General features: G+C 33.7%; 1 protein-coding gene across 1 annotated transcript in view; it reads right to left on the bottom strand.

The window, feature by feature from the left end:
* NCAM2 (neural cell adhesion molecule 2) overlaps nt 1-17,085 on the bottom strand; it is a 402,212-nt gene that overhangs the window by 105,530 nt on the left and 279,597 nt on the right. Inside the window, exon 8 of the mRNA XM_004675306.1 lies at nt 16,854-16,999. Coding sequence (XP_004675363.1) covers nt 16,854-16,999 — 146 coding nt within the window. The remainder of the gene's footprint in view (nt 1-16,853; nt 17,000-17,085) is intronic.

Below are 17,085 nucleotides of genomic sequence, written 5' to 3'. Positions count from 1 at the left end.
GTGATGAAAATGTTCCAAAATTGATTATGTTGATGATTGAACAAACTTGTTTGTATATTAAAAAGTATTTAAATGTACATTTCAGTGGAAACTACATGATCTGTGAATCAGATGTAAATAAAACTGTAAAACACTGAAACCAAGGGAAATAATTTGGATGCTCTCTACATAAGCAAGTAAAAAAGGATATGGAAAGTTTCAGACTGAAAATTAATGAAGAGAACGCATTTATTATTTGTAAAGTTTCCTTGTGCATCAAAATGAAGAATGAATTTGAGAGAGGGAAGGAAGACTACTGAATACAAACTGTTCTGATAATTTTCTGGTTTGGGGGAGTAGTAGTGGAAATGGGGAGAAGTGAGGAAAGTCTACAAACTGAATGATGCATAATCAACAATGTTTCTGATTGACTGCACAGGAGGTATGATGGCAAGAAAAAAGAATATATCTGGGTAGGTCTGTTAAAATTCCCTAGATGGGAAATTATATCTATTGCTACTATATTATTGTATACGTATAAAATGTATAAAACCATGCCTATGTATATTCATATTTTATAACTATCATTTTTAAATATTTATTTATTTATGCATACAGAACTGGGGTACAGGCTAGAGGTGCAGGGGTGGTGAGAAGATCCACCAGAGACAGAGTGGGGAGCAGAACAGGCCGATTGACAAAGTACACTGCTGAGGGGAGCAGCAGGTGAGACAGGAGAGGTCTGCTAGGCCTTGTAGATTAGCTCACACTGAAGAGGCTGTGGCCAGCTTACAGTGCTGCACTTTAACCCACTGTGCCACTAGGGAGGGCCAACTAGCAATATTTTAATAACCGTCATTCCACTCCATAGTATTTAGCATTAAATATTGAAGTTGAAATATTAATAAGTAAAAATTTGATAACAAAATCAAAAGTAGTATAAACTATTCAGATAGTAGTTAAAAAATTAAGCAAGTTGTGTTCCGACTGATAACTGTCAAAATGCTGGTTGTCCAAATGACACATGCGTATTTTATATTGGTGACTGAGAGTGTTGCCTACTATAGTATAATATAATAGCTAGTGCCATGCTGCAGAAGTAGACTGGGAATTTTACAGTCAGGTTGGACCACCTACAAGCTTTGTGACCAGGGATTACCTACTTTGTTCTAGCTCTCTGTGCAGTGGGTATGGACAGACTCCACAGAATTGCTATGTTAATGAAATGAGTGAGTGATTGCCACAAATTTAGTAACTACCAAGTACTTAGTTTGGTACAAACTATTGATGTTCTAAATCAAAGTGATAAATATGAATTTATAAAACACTTATTTTATTGTAGTGTCAAAGATACTCCATCTCATAGGGGATTACGTCTGATCCTATTCTAACTAAAAGAGCATACTGCTGCTAAATTGTTCTCAGAATTCTATCAACTCTGTCAATTATTTAAACCAATTTGTCAATAAAAAATGTAACATTTAAGTAAATGACAAAATTCAAATTGAACAAAGAAAAATCCTAGGAGAGCAAAATTACTATGATGGATGATAAAACATGTCACATAAATGATTAAGTTACAAAGTGAGTGATCTATATTTTATTTCATCCATAATAGTACTAATAAAATGCTAAATATTAAATTTGACATTTGTGGATGGCTTGGGTGTATTCTTGACCCAGATTTACATCAGGATGACATTCCCTTCTCAAATGCCATGACTTTAATGTCAAAGATCAGTCAGCTATATGGTCATTCATTGTGACTGGAACGCCAAGAATGTAAAGTAGGACAAGGGAAATATGTTTGTAACAGGGCAGCCATAATTTTGACATAACTGCCTGTTCCTGATTCACCAGGTATTTATTTTGTCTTATGTGAATGTGTGTAGAATGTTAATGAAAACTGAAGGTAATGCAGTGACATATCTGATATCAGTGTTATTTAGAGTATTGTGAATTCAAGATAGAAATAGGAGGCTAAGATAGAAACTTCGGACTTGAAAAGTACTACAGATTCAAGCACTATAAAATTCAGTAACTTTGTCCAAAGTTAAGAAATGAGGGGGAATAGGATGATCACTATTATTTTTGGAATCCAAGTTACCCTATATATCCCTTATAATGGAAAAGAAGAAAGGAATAGCCATTTATTTTTAAAAATCACTAAGGGTTAAGTCAAGAAGATAGATCTAAAATTTACATCTTTATTGAGGTAAAGTTTAGTTTCATATCACACAACAATAAGACTCTCACAGAAAAAGGATCAGACAGAATGGAGCATTTTATACTCTGAAATCCTTGCTTTTCAACATTTACTGTATGATGGTCAGATGAATTGCGATAATGTACGTCATATAAGGAAACTTATTTTGCAAACATTGGTATCATGTTATTAAATTAAACTGTTTGAATCACCATTGGTTTCATTGTTTTGAGACATTAGATAAGTCTAGGTTTGGTTCACATTTTTTGATTAAAAACGTAAAATGTTTTGTTATCTAACATAACAATAACCTATTGGAAAATAGAGGAAATACAGTGTTAAAAGCATGAGATTTGGAATGACACATTTATAACTACTGAAGCTGAGTGACAGATGTGGGCTTCATTACACTGCTCTCTAGTCCTCATCTTTATTTTTAATTTATATCTGACACTGTATAATGGAATTTCAGAAACAGCATATCCAGTATGTTCTTTTATCCCATTTCCTGACTTATAAGAACATATAGAACAGATCAGAAATTAACTCTAGAGCATGCTGCTTCAGCCAATTTACAAACATACATGTTGATACTGCAACTACTGAAATTTTCAAGTTATTTATTTTGCTGAGTTATGACCGTATAAGTTCACTAATACACAGTATATGACGTTTATTATTTTTCCTCACATCTGTTTACAGTTATGTAAGATTATGTGGGTTCGGTAATAAGTGCATGATAAATATCATCAGAATTGTAGTTAGCAGCCAGTGTCTAAACAGTATGGTAATCTATCTCAAATTATAGACTACTAAAGATTTTTTAAAAGCAAGAAGCATAATACCCAAAAGGAAGTATTACAATGCTATACAAAATTTTTAAATATATTTAATCAATATTAATGAGTCAGTATCCTTTCCTTTTGTATATCTTGTTAAGGATTCATTCAAGATGTAGCAAAAAGAAAAAAAAAACCACAACTTAAGGAAAAACAAAGTAGATGGAAAATATTATTTCTGTGCTGTCTTTGGCTAAAATGAAACACAGAAGTGCTGTAAGCCTGCATGAATCTATTTCCTGTCTATTTTTCATTTAGATAGGTTATATTGTTCTTCCTTTGATTTCATAATTTTTCCTTTTGATTTTGTTGCTCCATCCAATGTCCCTTTTACTTAAAAAATCTGTACAATAGTGACTTGGTCTGTTTTATATCTTTTTTGCCTCATTAATTTTACTCTATCTTCTATCGGTAGTGCCCATGCAGTTAAAAAAATACATATTTAAATGTGTTTATTATTTTCTGTATTCATTCTTTTCTTTGAAAATTGTTAAAGTATTTTTAAATAATAATTTATTTTATATCATTTTGTGCATTTTTCCATCTCAGTTGTAATCCTCGTGGGCTTCCCATCACCAAATCACCCCTGTGCCATCACCAAAATCCATGCATTTCCCTCCTCCCACTATTTTGGACCCCACTTCACACTCCACCCCCATAAATTGCCTCTGGTATATAACTGTTCGTTGTTATTATTCCCACCTGATCCATTATACTCCTGCTATGAGTGAAACTATTCGGTATTTTTCCTTTTCTTTCTTGCTTATTTCACTCAGCATGATCCCTTCCAGCTCCATCCATGTTGCTGTAAAAGGTACGTGTTTCTTTTTTTGGTTGCTGAGTAATATTCCATTGTGTATATGTACCACATCTTTTTAATCCAGTCATCCACTTTTGGGCATTTGGGCTGTTTCCACGTCTTTCCAATTGTAAATAATGCAGCAATAAATATGGGGGTGTAAGTATCTTTTTGAATCAGTGTTTTGGAGACACTATTAAATTACTTTTACAAATGTTATTCCCTTGAGACCTTTTGTTAGAAGATGTGGAGATGTAGAGGTCACCCCTCTTTCTCAGAGGAGTTGGGAACAATCTCTAATTTAGGACTGATTTGCTCACCTGACTAAAATAATTTTCAGTGATTTCTCTGTGGCCTTCAGTATTTTCCTCAGATATAAACTCTTACCAATAACCAGATGAATATTACTGAGGAAAATGCTGAGGATATCTTGAGGTCTGCCTTTGTTGAACTTCTCTCTTCCCCATGCACCTGTCTCCTCTAGTAAGTCACTCCTTGGGTCGCTCAAGATAAGAAAACTGTCCTAAACTAAGACAACCAAAGTTCTTCACCCCTCCTCTGTGGCCTGAAAAATCCTAGACATTAGGTTTGAGAAAGCACAGGAATCACATGTTCTTTTTCTTCTGAGTGTTTCCCATCCTGCCATACTTTTTCCATTATTGGTATTGGTATCATTACCTAAAGTTAGGATATAGATGAAGGCCTTATTTACCATTAAGCATGGAGAGAAATGAGTCATTTTACAAAGATTTTACAACTGTCACTAGTTTCACAGTTAAAATCTAAAAGTGCAGGCCCTCCCTGGTTGCCCAGAGGGTTAAAGCACAGCACTGAGAATCTAAAGCCGCTTCCGCATGAGTTCAATTCCCACCTGCCCCGGAGGTGAACACATGGTGTGGCAGACCTCTCCTGGCCCGCCCGCTGCTCCCCTCAGCAGTGTACTTCGTCGGTCTGCCTGTTCTGTTCCCCACTGTCTCTGGTGAAGCCTCTCACCACCCCTGAGCCTCTGGCCTGTACCCCAGTTCTGTATGCACAAATAAATAAATCTTTAGGAAAAAAAATCTAAAAGTGCAAAGTTTTTAGCATATTCTGACACCATTTGGATCTGGTATGATAATTCATATAGTATATCTCATTATTAATAGCTTCACTTTATTTTTATTCCTCTTTTTATTAAATTAACATTAGTTTATAACACTATATATGACTTTTAATTAGACTGATAATATAAAGTAAAAGCCAACCTGGTGTCATACATATTTGTTTTTCCTTCTATTTAAAAAGTAAATCACTTAATGCCAAAAATATATTTAAATATCTATACATTAAGAAATGCTTTCTTGTTAACAAAGGCTAGGTTAATAAGCCTTGGGAATGTTTTCTGTAAATTAATCAATGCCACAACAGTAAGCCACAGAAAGGAGCAGATGTATTATGGATTTTATCAAAAATAAAAGAAGATAAACTATCCTATATTTCTATATTATATTCATTTTTCTGATAAGATCACAGAAAATTACAGATCAGACAAGTCTGATGAATCTTTATAGTGATGTACATTAATCACTAGATGATGAAATATTATGAACATATATCATTAAAGGGAGTCTGTTGGACATAGTGATAGTTTGAGAAATTATATTACCTTTGCTTCAAGACATAAAAATGATGAAACAGCCTTTATCAGACTGCTAATTCTGTGCTGAAATATGCAGATTTGAGAAGTGATCAAATAATTACAAGACAGAGAAAACTGTTGCCCATTTTATGAGCAGATAGTAAAATAATATTATGCTACTTATTGTATACAGGTAAGAAGTGTTATCTCAAGATATTGAGCAAAATAGTCAGTTAGGCATGTTTCCTGGAACACAGGAAGAGGGGGTTAAAAGCCACAAAATACTTCCATTATCGTCTCTGTTATACAGAGCAAACGTGTGCAATTTCAGTGCTAGCTAACCTCCTGCTTCTATATTATCTTATGTGTAGAATTGCTTAATTATCACCTCATCTGCCATTTGATTCCCCCAGGATATTTTAATTTATGAATAAAGAAATCATTCATTTACTAAGCAATCAGAAAGAAAATCAATTAAAGTTGTTTATGCATGGATATGCTACTATGCCTTTGGCATTATTATTTTTTTTTCATTTCCTTGTTTAAAAATCAGGTCCCAGTATTATCACAACTCTTAGAACTCTGCTGATATAGTGAACCTGAGAATTCAATGCAAAACCCACCCATTTAGTAAATCAACTCTAGTGATTTGCACAAAGGTTAAGCTCTTAACTGGCTACAGATTTTTTAAGTGAAAGAAAGTGTTCAACAATTTAACCTTCACTTACTTAAGGAAGTCAGCAACTAACCTTAACATAAGTATTGTCAAGACCGTTAAAAAATCGTTTATCACATAGATTTGTTTAGTAATTAGGGACTCCCTCAGCAAACTCAAAAGTAATTGGGAACACCACTACATCAAATATCTGTGATAGTTTTTTACACACAAATAATTGGCAAAGTCCAATCATTGTTCTAGATGGGCTGAAAATTAACACCACTTGAAAGCTTGCAATGTCCAAGAATTGATAAAAGAAATGTGTAATCTTATTTGTCTGAAATTAATTGAGCTTAATAGTAGGAAAAAGAGAGGATAATGAAGGACTGAAGAGTGGTCTGCTATGTAGTTATTACTAAGCAGTGTAAGTAAGTTGTAACTAAGTTGTGTAGAGGTGTACAAAAAATATAAGAAGCCATGAGAGTTTCTGAATAAAACAGTGATATTACTTTGCTTATTTGAAATGTACCAATATTGAAATCTCTAAAAAATAGCTACTACAGTAACTTAGTCAAGTTGCCCTGGACTGGAACAGTGAAAGTAGTGTGCCAAAAAAAAAAAAGAAGCAAATTTTGATTATAATTATAATAGGGTTAATAGAATTTGCTAAAAAATTGAATGCAGTTATAATGACAGACAATGGTCAAAGATAGCTACAAGAATTTTACTCTATAATTGGAAGGGAGGTGTCACCATCTAATGAAATTGGTATGGTTGAGGAAGAAGCAAATTTGGGAACCCTGTACAGAGTTGGAATGGACAGTTTAGCCATGATGTATTAACTCAGTATCTAAATGGAGTGTTTGGTACACTCTTTAATACAGAAGACAAGTTGGGTAGAAATATTCAACTATATAGTTGGAATTTAGAGTTTACAGAATGCAGATATTAATTAAAGTTGTGTCACACATGAACATTTGTGATTATTAAATAACAACAGTGATACTATTTTAATCTCTGTATTATAACAGAATAATCATAGCCAAAGACTACTCTCATCTAAGAGGTATTTCTCCTTCAAAACTCACAATTCAGTAGATAACTAAATGGTTATTTCTGAAGTTTTCAATAACTGATCTTAATTAATATATTATCTGCTATCACAAATAGGAGAAATAAAAACATTTCAGGAACTATACTAAAGTAATTTTCTTTAAAATAAACCACTTTAGAAAAATAAATAGAATATTCTACTTTATTCACTGACTACTGGGAACTAAATATTTAATGCACAATTTTTGTATATTTGGTCTCAACAATAGAATGCTTAAAATATGTATTTTTCAGCAAGATATTTATAAAAATTGTTACTTAGCTATTTTCACAGATATAGTGTACACTTGTTAAGACACCATATTCAAATGATGTTTCAAGTATTTATATTTCCCATATATAGTTAAGTCTGTGCCAAGTGTCCCTACCATGCATTCAAATTTACTTCATCTTGATTTTTGAATCTAATTAATATTACTCACTGAAGTATCATATAAATAATTCAAAGTTACATCTACCAGAAAATCTGTTTATTTATGTTAAGTAAAATTAACTAATTACTGTATATGTCTTTATAGCTATATAATTTTATATTTTCTCTAGGGATAGAGCATATTCTTCATAAGGAGAAATAAATAACAACTAAGTTTTATAGTATTTATAGCATGACATTTACAAGGAAAAATAATATATGTTCTGTTAGAGTCCTAGTTAAATAACTTTCAACATGTAAATGACATGTCCCAAAAAAACAATTACTGGGACATTCTAAACTACTATCATATCATCTCACAAATTGGATGGCCTTTTCTTTCAAACTGAAATTCCTTAATAAAACTAAAAAAAAAAAAAGGTCATTAATAAATGATGATTTTTAAATAAAGAATAGTAACAATTTAAATTTTCTCAAAAATCATTTTTAAGAGAATCTGTTAAACTTATGACTAGCATCATTTGATAATTGTTATTCAAGCTGTGGGCTGGAAAAGAAATTTCAGAAAGTTGTAAATGATTGAAAACCCAGCTCACAGCAAGCACAGAAGCATCAAAGAAGATTTCCAACATGCCTAATTATAGTCTACCACCTACATTAGATGGGGAAGAGAAGTATACATTCTGCCTACTGCCCAGCAGGGACCTATAATATTGCTCTCAGAGCACCACTATGAAAAAAGTGCATTAGGTAGACCTTAAAAATGTCATTCAAATACAAAATCCTTCTGAAAAGCCCATTATCTCTGAAAAGAAAAAAATATATACATATAGGCATTAAAATCTACAGGTGCCAGGAGTATGCTCTTTAACTTTCTACTCTAGAATCAGAAATTGACTTTCTTTTCCAAAGTAGGCATATTACCGAAGTAATCCTAGCTTTTCTTATAATTGAGTTCTATGCGAAAGCTATTTAGAAGTAAATTAGAATCACACTGCCTTACTACACTAAGTTATAAGAAAATCATGAACTGAAAAATTAGCAAATATATGAATTTGAAAAGGGTTTAGTATCAGAATGAAAGGAAATTCTTAAAAAGTATGATTATCTACTGAGCCTGTACAGAAATTTATAGAACAAGGAAACTTAAGAGTTTGAGGGGTAATTATTATAAACAATGGACATACACCTCTGAATAATGTGGTAATTTAACTAGTAAAAAATGACAGGTAAATGGCAAATCTAGGAACTGAAACAAAGAATCAGAGTTACAACTACTGACAACAGTAATTCATTAAGCTCCATTTTTCATGAAAGGTGACTATCACAGCTAAAATGATTAGGAATTGACCCTAATCACTAAGCCCATTGTATGCAAATGGAATTTCTTATATATCTTATTCTATGTATAGTTGTATTGAATATCAAGACTCTAATAAGTTCTCTAGAGATTTGTGAGTATCTAAAAGAGTGTCACCCCTTAGGGAGTGATGCTTAGTCAGGTGTAAGTACATGCACATCCTCATGTGATTCTGACATGTACAAACATGTTTTTTTTTTTTTGTAATAACATGTCTGGATCTAAACACAAAGATTGAATTTCATATCAAGGCAAAGTAACGATTACTACAAATATATTTATTCCCATTGTGTTCCCATTTTGCTGTTCTGTTCTTCCTCCCTTCCTTTATGATTTGATGACTTTCTGTAGTGTTATGCTTCAGTTGCTTTAAGTATCTACTATTTGTTTGTTCTGTGTTTACCATGTCACTAATAAAAAACTGATGTCTATAACAATTTTTTTTTAAAGATTTATTTCTTTCTCCATACAGAACTGGGGTATAGGCCAGAGATGTAGGGGGCGGTGAAAGGCTTCACCCAAGACAGAGTGGGGAGCAGAACAGGCAGATGGACGAAGTACACTGCTGAGGGGAGCAGCGGGCGGGTCAGGAGAGGTCTGCCGCGCCATGTGGTCACTTCCCGGGCAGATGGGAATTGAACTCATGCGCAAGTGGCTTTAGCTTCTCAGTGCTGTTCTTTAACCTGCTGCGCCACCAGGGAGGGCCAAGATTTACTTTTTTTTATGGTGCCTACACTGGGGTGTAGATCAGTGATGTTGTGGGAGGGTGAGAAGATTCACCAGAGACAGAGTGGGGGCAGAATTGCTGAAATGCTCTGCTAAGGTGAGCAGTGGACAAAACAGGAGAGGTTACACCATGCCACACCATGTGGGTCAGCTACCTGGCCAGGTATTGAACTCATACTGCAGTGACTGAGAACAGCTTATAAGTACTGTGTCTTTAAGTCCTGCACCACAAGGGAGGTTCTCCTTTCTTATATTTTCTATATTTTTGATGTTATTACTATGTTCATGTATTCTTCTCTTATGGTGGTGAGATATTTATGACTATTTTCTAAATTTTTATCAGGCAATTCACCATTTTCATTAAAGTTTTATTCCACAAGGTGTTATCTTGTTTTTCTTTGGGATCATATTCCATAATCTCCTGATTTTTCTTGATTCTTTGTACCTGTTTCTATGGAAGAGATAAAAGTACCACCTTTCCCGGTCTCAAAGTAGTATCTAAATGTAGATGATGAACCTCATTATTCAACCTTGTGTCCAGCCCTTGATTATCTCTCAGACTTTTAAAATTACCTACAAAAAAAAAAATCATTTGATTTTCAGTGGTCTCCAGTCGATGAGGGTATGTTTAGATTTTTCATTGTACCAACAGGAAGAAATTGCAATTAGCACCTAGAATTGGAAGCTAGATACTAAAGCAGCTTGCTGTAATCTATCCAGACCCAGATACATAAAAGCTCCCTGTGGGAGATATTTGAGCTCTGGAATGTGGCAGTGGGAAAGTGTGAAAGTATCACCTGTCTTTTGAGGTTTCTGGAAAGGTGTACAGTTACCCTTTTCATGAATATTCAAAGACAAGTCTGTTCCTCAGGCTATGATAAAAAGCTAAAAGATCTCTCTCACATACAGCTGACTCCTTATTTCCATTTTCTCCTGTTGTGATATGAGGATGGGAGCCCTTGAAGAAATCTTTCTCTATTTGTGAGAGTCTGTGGGACTCTTGGACATAAACCACACAGACCACGAAAGCCAGTTCATCTAGAGATGTGTATTTGTGGCAATTACAAAATATCAGATTGTTAGCAAAGCTATAAATTTATAGGGCCCTCTCTGGTGGCCAGGGATTAAGATACAGCATTATGAAGCTTTCAGCAGTTACTGTAGCATGAGTTCGATCCCCAGCCAAGGAAGTGACCCACATGGCACAGCAGACCTCTCCTGTTTCACCTGCTGCTCCCCTCAGCAGTGTACTTTGATAGATCTAGCTATTCTGCTCCCCACTCTCTCTGGTGGATCCTCTCACTGTTCCAGCACTTCTGGGTTGTACCCCAGTACCATATGCATAAATAAATATTTTTAAAAATGGTTACTTTAGGCCCTCCCTGGTGGCGCAGTGGGTTGGGGCACAGCACTGAGAAGCTAAGGCCACTTCCGCATGAGTTCGATCTCCGCCTGTCCCGGAGGTGACCACATGGCGTGGCAGACCTCTCCTGTCCCGCCCGCTGCTCCCCTCAGCAGTGTACTTTGTAGATCTGCCTTTTCTGCTCCCCACTCTGTCTCTGGTGAAGCCTCTCACCGCCCCTGAGCCTCTGGCCTATACCCCAGTTCTGTATGTACAAATAAAATAAATCTTAAAAAAAAAAATAAATAAAATAAATAAATAAATAAATAAATAAATAAATAAATAAATAAATAAATAAATAAGTAAAAATAAAAAATAAATAAAAATGGTTACTTTATAGGAGGTACCAGCAGACTGGAACAAAAAGAAAAGGAATGTGCAAAGATTATGGCTGGCCTCTATTTCCTGCTAACACCTGTATGAACACCCAGATGTAGGCTACACCTGAATTTTGCCCCTCAATTGTAACACCTAGGCATATTTTAACAGACAAATTGTGTTGTTTTCAGTCTAGTGTCTATGCAGTAGTGTGTGTCCATTATATATTTTTAAATTTTTTTGTTTTAAGTAAGTAGATAAGTAACTTCCTAACAATGGACTACATTTATAGATCTTTTGATTAAAGAGGTATACTTTCCAATATGAGTTAATAGAAGTCTGTCAAAATAACAAGCTGATCTGAATGTTGTGACAGCATAGAAAAAAAGGTCAAAGCTATGTTTGGATCCTAGTAAAAAACCAATTACAAATTAAAATTGATATTTTGAAAATAAAATTGCATATTTCAAAAGTTTCTATTCATAAAAATATTGATCAAATTAAATATGCACTCTTTCTATTTCTTGTTCTGAACTGTAAGCACATTTTAATGCTGCACTGTCCATGCCTAGAATAATAATTATAAGAACCTTAATTATATTTGCTATGTTAGTCAATGAATTTTAGGAAACAAAATATATTAGTCACATCTAAAATGTCTGCAGGTTGTATTTAAGAAGTATGCACTCAGTTTTATCTCTCTTTCTCTCTCACACACAAACACACACAAAGGAATATTAATCAGTCATACAAGTGACGAGAATTCTGCCATTTGCAACAGCATGAATACATGTTAAGGGCCAGAAATCAAACAATGAAACAGAGAAGGACAAATACCATCTGCTTTCACTTATGTATAATATCTAGATAAATAAATAAACCAAACTCAAAGAGGGAACAGATTTGTGGTTGCTTGAGGAGGCATGTGGGAGCAAAATATATGAATGGTGTCAAAACATAAAATTATCCAAATATAAAATAAAAAAGTCATGGGGATATAATATGCAATGTGGTGACTACAGTTAATAATATTGTCATGTATATAATATGTATATGTTTCTAAGGGTTTCTGATGTATTTTAATGAGATGTTATTGAAATCATATTGCAATATATATAAACAGGATGATGCTTTGTAAATTATACCACCATAAAGTGATGGAAAAGAAAAATAGAAAGGAACACTTTGGTACACCTATATCTTCTGTATATAAATACAAAACTATATATTAAAATTGACTCTTTGTATTTTGTAATTTTTTTGACATCTTGAGTTTCTGCTTGAATAGATTTATTTATTTGAAGGAACTGAAAGTAATATATTTAAATTACTAAAATTAAGGTTGAGTTAGTAAGCTTTTCTTTCTTATATTGACTCAGAAAAATATTTTTTTTCAAATGGACGTGAAGAGTTATTATTTCAAGCATTATTATTTCAACCACAAATTTGTGACTTGATCAACTCAGCGTAAAGCCAGAATTTAATACTTAGTTCAGATAAAATGAAGTAGGTATTTTATTGATGCTTATCATTCTTATTGAATTTATTTGGCATTATTTTTAAAAGGCCATTTGTTGTTAAACCCGGAAATTAAAAAAAAGCTTCGGTTACTGTGATTTGTGAGCACTTTAATTACCAATGTAGGGCAAGGTATTTGTTTAACTGGATGGAACTGCTAGCTCAGTAAAGAAGAAGATGGTCAACTGATTCTATCCTAATTGAAGTATTTCTAAATGTGTTCCATTCCTCAGCATTTCCAGTTAAACTTGTCCACATTCTTTCTTTCTTTTTTTTTTTTAAAGATGTATTTATTTGTTCCTACAGAACTGGGGTACAGGCCAGAGGCTCAGGGGCAGTGAGAGGCTTCACCAGAGACAGAGTGGGGAGCAGGACAGGCAGATCTACGAAGTACACTGCTGAGGGGAGCAGCAGGCGGGTCTGGAGAGGTCTGCCGCGCCATGTGGTCACCTCTGGGGCAGGCGGGAATTGAACTCATGCGCAAGTGGCTTTAGCTTCTCAGTGCTGTGCTTTAATCCACTGTGCCACCAGGGAGGGCCATGTCCACATATTTCAAAGCATTTCTTCTACAAAAACAAAGTTTTAAAGTATGATCTGTAGGCCTTCCTGCTGACACAAGGGGTTAAGTCTCAGCACTATGAAGCTATCGGCAGCCACTGCATCAAGGGTTCAATTCCTGGCCAGTAAGGTGACCCACATGGCACAACAGATCACTCCTGTCTCCCCCGCTGCTCCCCTCAGCAGCGTATTTCAATAGTTCCACCTGTTCTGCTCCCCTCTCCGTCTCTGGTGTATCCTTTCACTGACCCCACACCTCTGGCTTACACCCCAGTTCCTGTATGTATAAATAAATAAAAGCAAATCTTTTTAAAAAGTGTAAAGATAAAGGTGAACATGCTGAGTGTGGGATATACTTTGATAACTATATTCTACAGTTTAATTATTATTTTAATGTCTACTTTAAAATACACTTTAAAAAGTTATGATTATCTTTTTAATTTACTGATGCTTTTGTTTAGAATTAGAAGAAAAACAATTCAATTCAAAGGAAAATTTCATATGTAATGATTTAGGTAGCAGGTGAATATAGCAAAGAGAAGAAGTTGGTTGTTAAATGAGTGTTCAGAAATTCTACTTTAGGTGGTTGTAATTTTTAGTGGAGGTAGGACTATAATTTACTATGGAGGAAAAGTATAAGAGGATAAAATAATTATAGATGCTGTATCCTAACAGTAGATGACACATGTGAGATGTCATCCAGCAGACAAATAGTAGAAGTGCTTTGTAATTATTATATAAAACATTGAATTCATAAGATGGAATTCTTATGGCTAAGTCTGCTATGAGAATTGTTGAAGTAAAAATCATCCCGGTAAGGAATCTTTTTTTATTTTTTTTCCTGGTAATGCTAAAATGACAAGTAATCATACTTCATTGAAGAATTTAAAATAAGCTAGTTTTACAACATGAATATGAAATATGACTTTGAGAAATTTATGACAGAAACAAGCATTTGAAACAATGCCTTGCAGTGGCGTGTTCTTTTCCTTCCTATCTTAAGGAGCAATTTAGATAACTCAAGCCTGTTTTATATGAAAATGTACTGTTATTTATTCTAGGGGTATCAAATTGTCCAAAAGAAGTGGGGGGGAATTCTTATTCCCTAGAGAGTAAAGTGTTGGAAAAGATAAATCTGGGACAGAAACGAAGTGAAAAGTGATGATGAAGTAACAAATCTGATATTTCTGGTTTTGGCTTTGTATCTTGCAGGAAGAAAGACTAGCCTTTATTGCTTAGGAAAACCTGAGAAATAATCCTCCTTCAGAGTAAGAATTCAGAGACCTGTAATTCCTACAGAGATGGAGAGTGACACCAATCACAGAACAAGATGGCACCCAATGCCGATTCCTAACACTGTAAATTTCCAAGAAGAATGTGATGGTATTGTTCCAAAATCTCCACTTAAGGCAGTAAAACAAGTTCATATCTCAGCCATTGGAAAATACTGCTAGAAATTATTTAATATACTTCCACAATTAGAAAGCATCATCTATAACAATTTTAACAACATTGTATTGTTCATGTGCAAGTTACGCATTGAATACATCTAGTCATGTGCACACAAATTTTTATCTGGTGTCTTTTTGACATGGAGTTAATGCAATCACTTTCTCATTTATAATATATTTAAAAGACTGTTTTAAAAGACTTGATGATTTCACTCAATATACAAAGTGAAAAACAAAGCGAATGATTAAGCAAATCAAAAGAAAAGCAACCTTAGACTCTGACAACAAAATGGTTGTTAGCAGAGAGGAGGTAGGAGGAAAGGGAAGTTGGGGTTGACTGGATGTTAGTGAAGAATTATTCAGTGGTGAGTGTGGTGTGTTACCATACAATACAGGGGATGTGAAACTGTTTTCACAAACATATACAATGCAGTTCTTACCTCAAAAATAACAATATTAAGAAGTTTAAAAACATGTAAAAAGATTGAATATTTCTGACCAGAGACAATAATAATTGAAGTTCTTTGATCTGTAAGTTCTTTACACGTGTACCTGTATTTCATCATCGTCTGAAACTTTTTGCAAGTAGGTCTTATTACTACACTATTTAGATAGAATCTGAAGTCAGACATTAAACATGTAAATGAGACACACACAGTGACAGTTTTAGGAATAAACTTTGACCTCTGTGATACTCTGCATGACTTCACATCATAATTCATCACTGTCAAGATTGATTAATACAAAAAACAGGATCATCGAAAGATATTTTGGCTCAAAAGTTAATGCCAGGACTATATCAAAACATAATCTCTGAGACAAACCCTTTGAATGAAAGACTGGTTTATAATTAGAATAAAGGTTTTTATGTAAAATAGATTACTTAGTATGTAAATTGCAAAATACAGTATAACTTTTGATCCATGGCTACCTCACGTTCCTCAAAACTAACTCTTCTTCTGTCTGAAAGTCTACTGTATACATTGAATGTTCTTACAATTTAGTATATAGCTTTTATTAAATGAGTCTAGATTTTTCTAGTATTCATCAATGAATACACATTGAGATTATTCTAATAAATGTGCTAAAACTAAACTGTCAGATTAATACATTTTTGGATAGTCCTATTCAATCAATATCTAGTGGAAAATAAAGAAAACTCAACTGAATAATTAAAATAATTTAGAAATTATTGATAATTGGATAAGTAAAAGTGAACAAAATCTCTGAAATTTCTTTAAGAGTGAACAGAACAAATAACCCTGAAATAACAATGGAAAAATATTTCTTTTTTATCATGTAAAATTGCATAATAATATTATAAATATATACTTCCATTATGCATGCTTAAAATCAACATGTATATATATATATGGCATTAAGTCCATCACTGAAAGTCCAGTTCTATGCTTCTCTATATAACTGTCTCTTCAGAACCAATTTACTCACCCCGCCCCGAACATATTTCTAAATAAAGTAGATACCTTAGTTGGCTGATATATATAGTATACATATTTTAGACATATGTAATATATATAAAATTAGATTATACATGAAATAGTCATGAGGTTAAAGAAGTTCTATTTTTAAGCACTAAAATTTGTTGTTTTGAAAGGTTATAGCATTTTACAATAACATTTTATGTTATATCAGGATGTATAGTTCAACAGTTCCATATTATGCACAAAGGAAGAATTATAGTTTACATTAAGCATACACCATACACCAAAAGTCCATGTATGTAAAGGAGAATACCAACAACATGCAGCTTTGTGGTTTAGAGAAAATACACCTTTAAATATTACTTTGACTTTTGTTCTCTGAATTTTTTTTTGTTTCACTACAAGATAATGTGCATTTCAGAGTAAAATTTAATAATATAGAAAGCACAGAAAAGGCAATGGTTTTGTAAACCATTATACATTGAGTTGTTACCTTATCGCCTTCAGAGAAAGTGATGCCATCCACTGCTCTCTTCCAGATGATTTCTGGAATAGGCTCCCCTTCTGCTTCGCATGTGAGTGTGACTTGGCCATTCTCATATGTAGTCTCATTTTTAAGTTGTATTATGCGAGGCTGTACTGTAAAGAATATATACATGACTCAATCTGAAGGATGACATGACAAATTCAGATTAAAAAGTTATGGTGGCTCGTTAAATCCATTA

This window comes from Condylura cristata, unplaced genomic scaffold, assembly GCF_000260355.1.
Source record: "Condylura cristata isolate star-nosed mole 26May11 unplaced genomic scaffold, ConCri1.0 scaffold00003, whole genome shotgun sequence".
NCBI lineage: Eukaryota > Metazoa > Chordata > Mammalia > Eulipotyphla > Talpidae > Condylura > Condylura cristata.
This window is presented reverse-complemented; position numbering and strand designations above follow the sequence as displayed.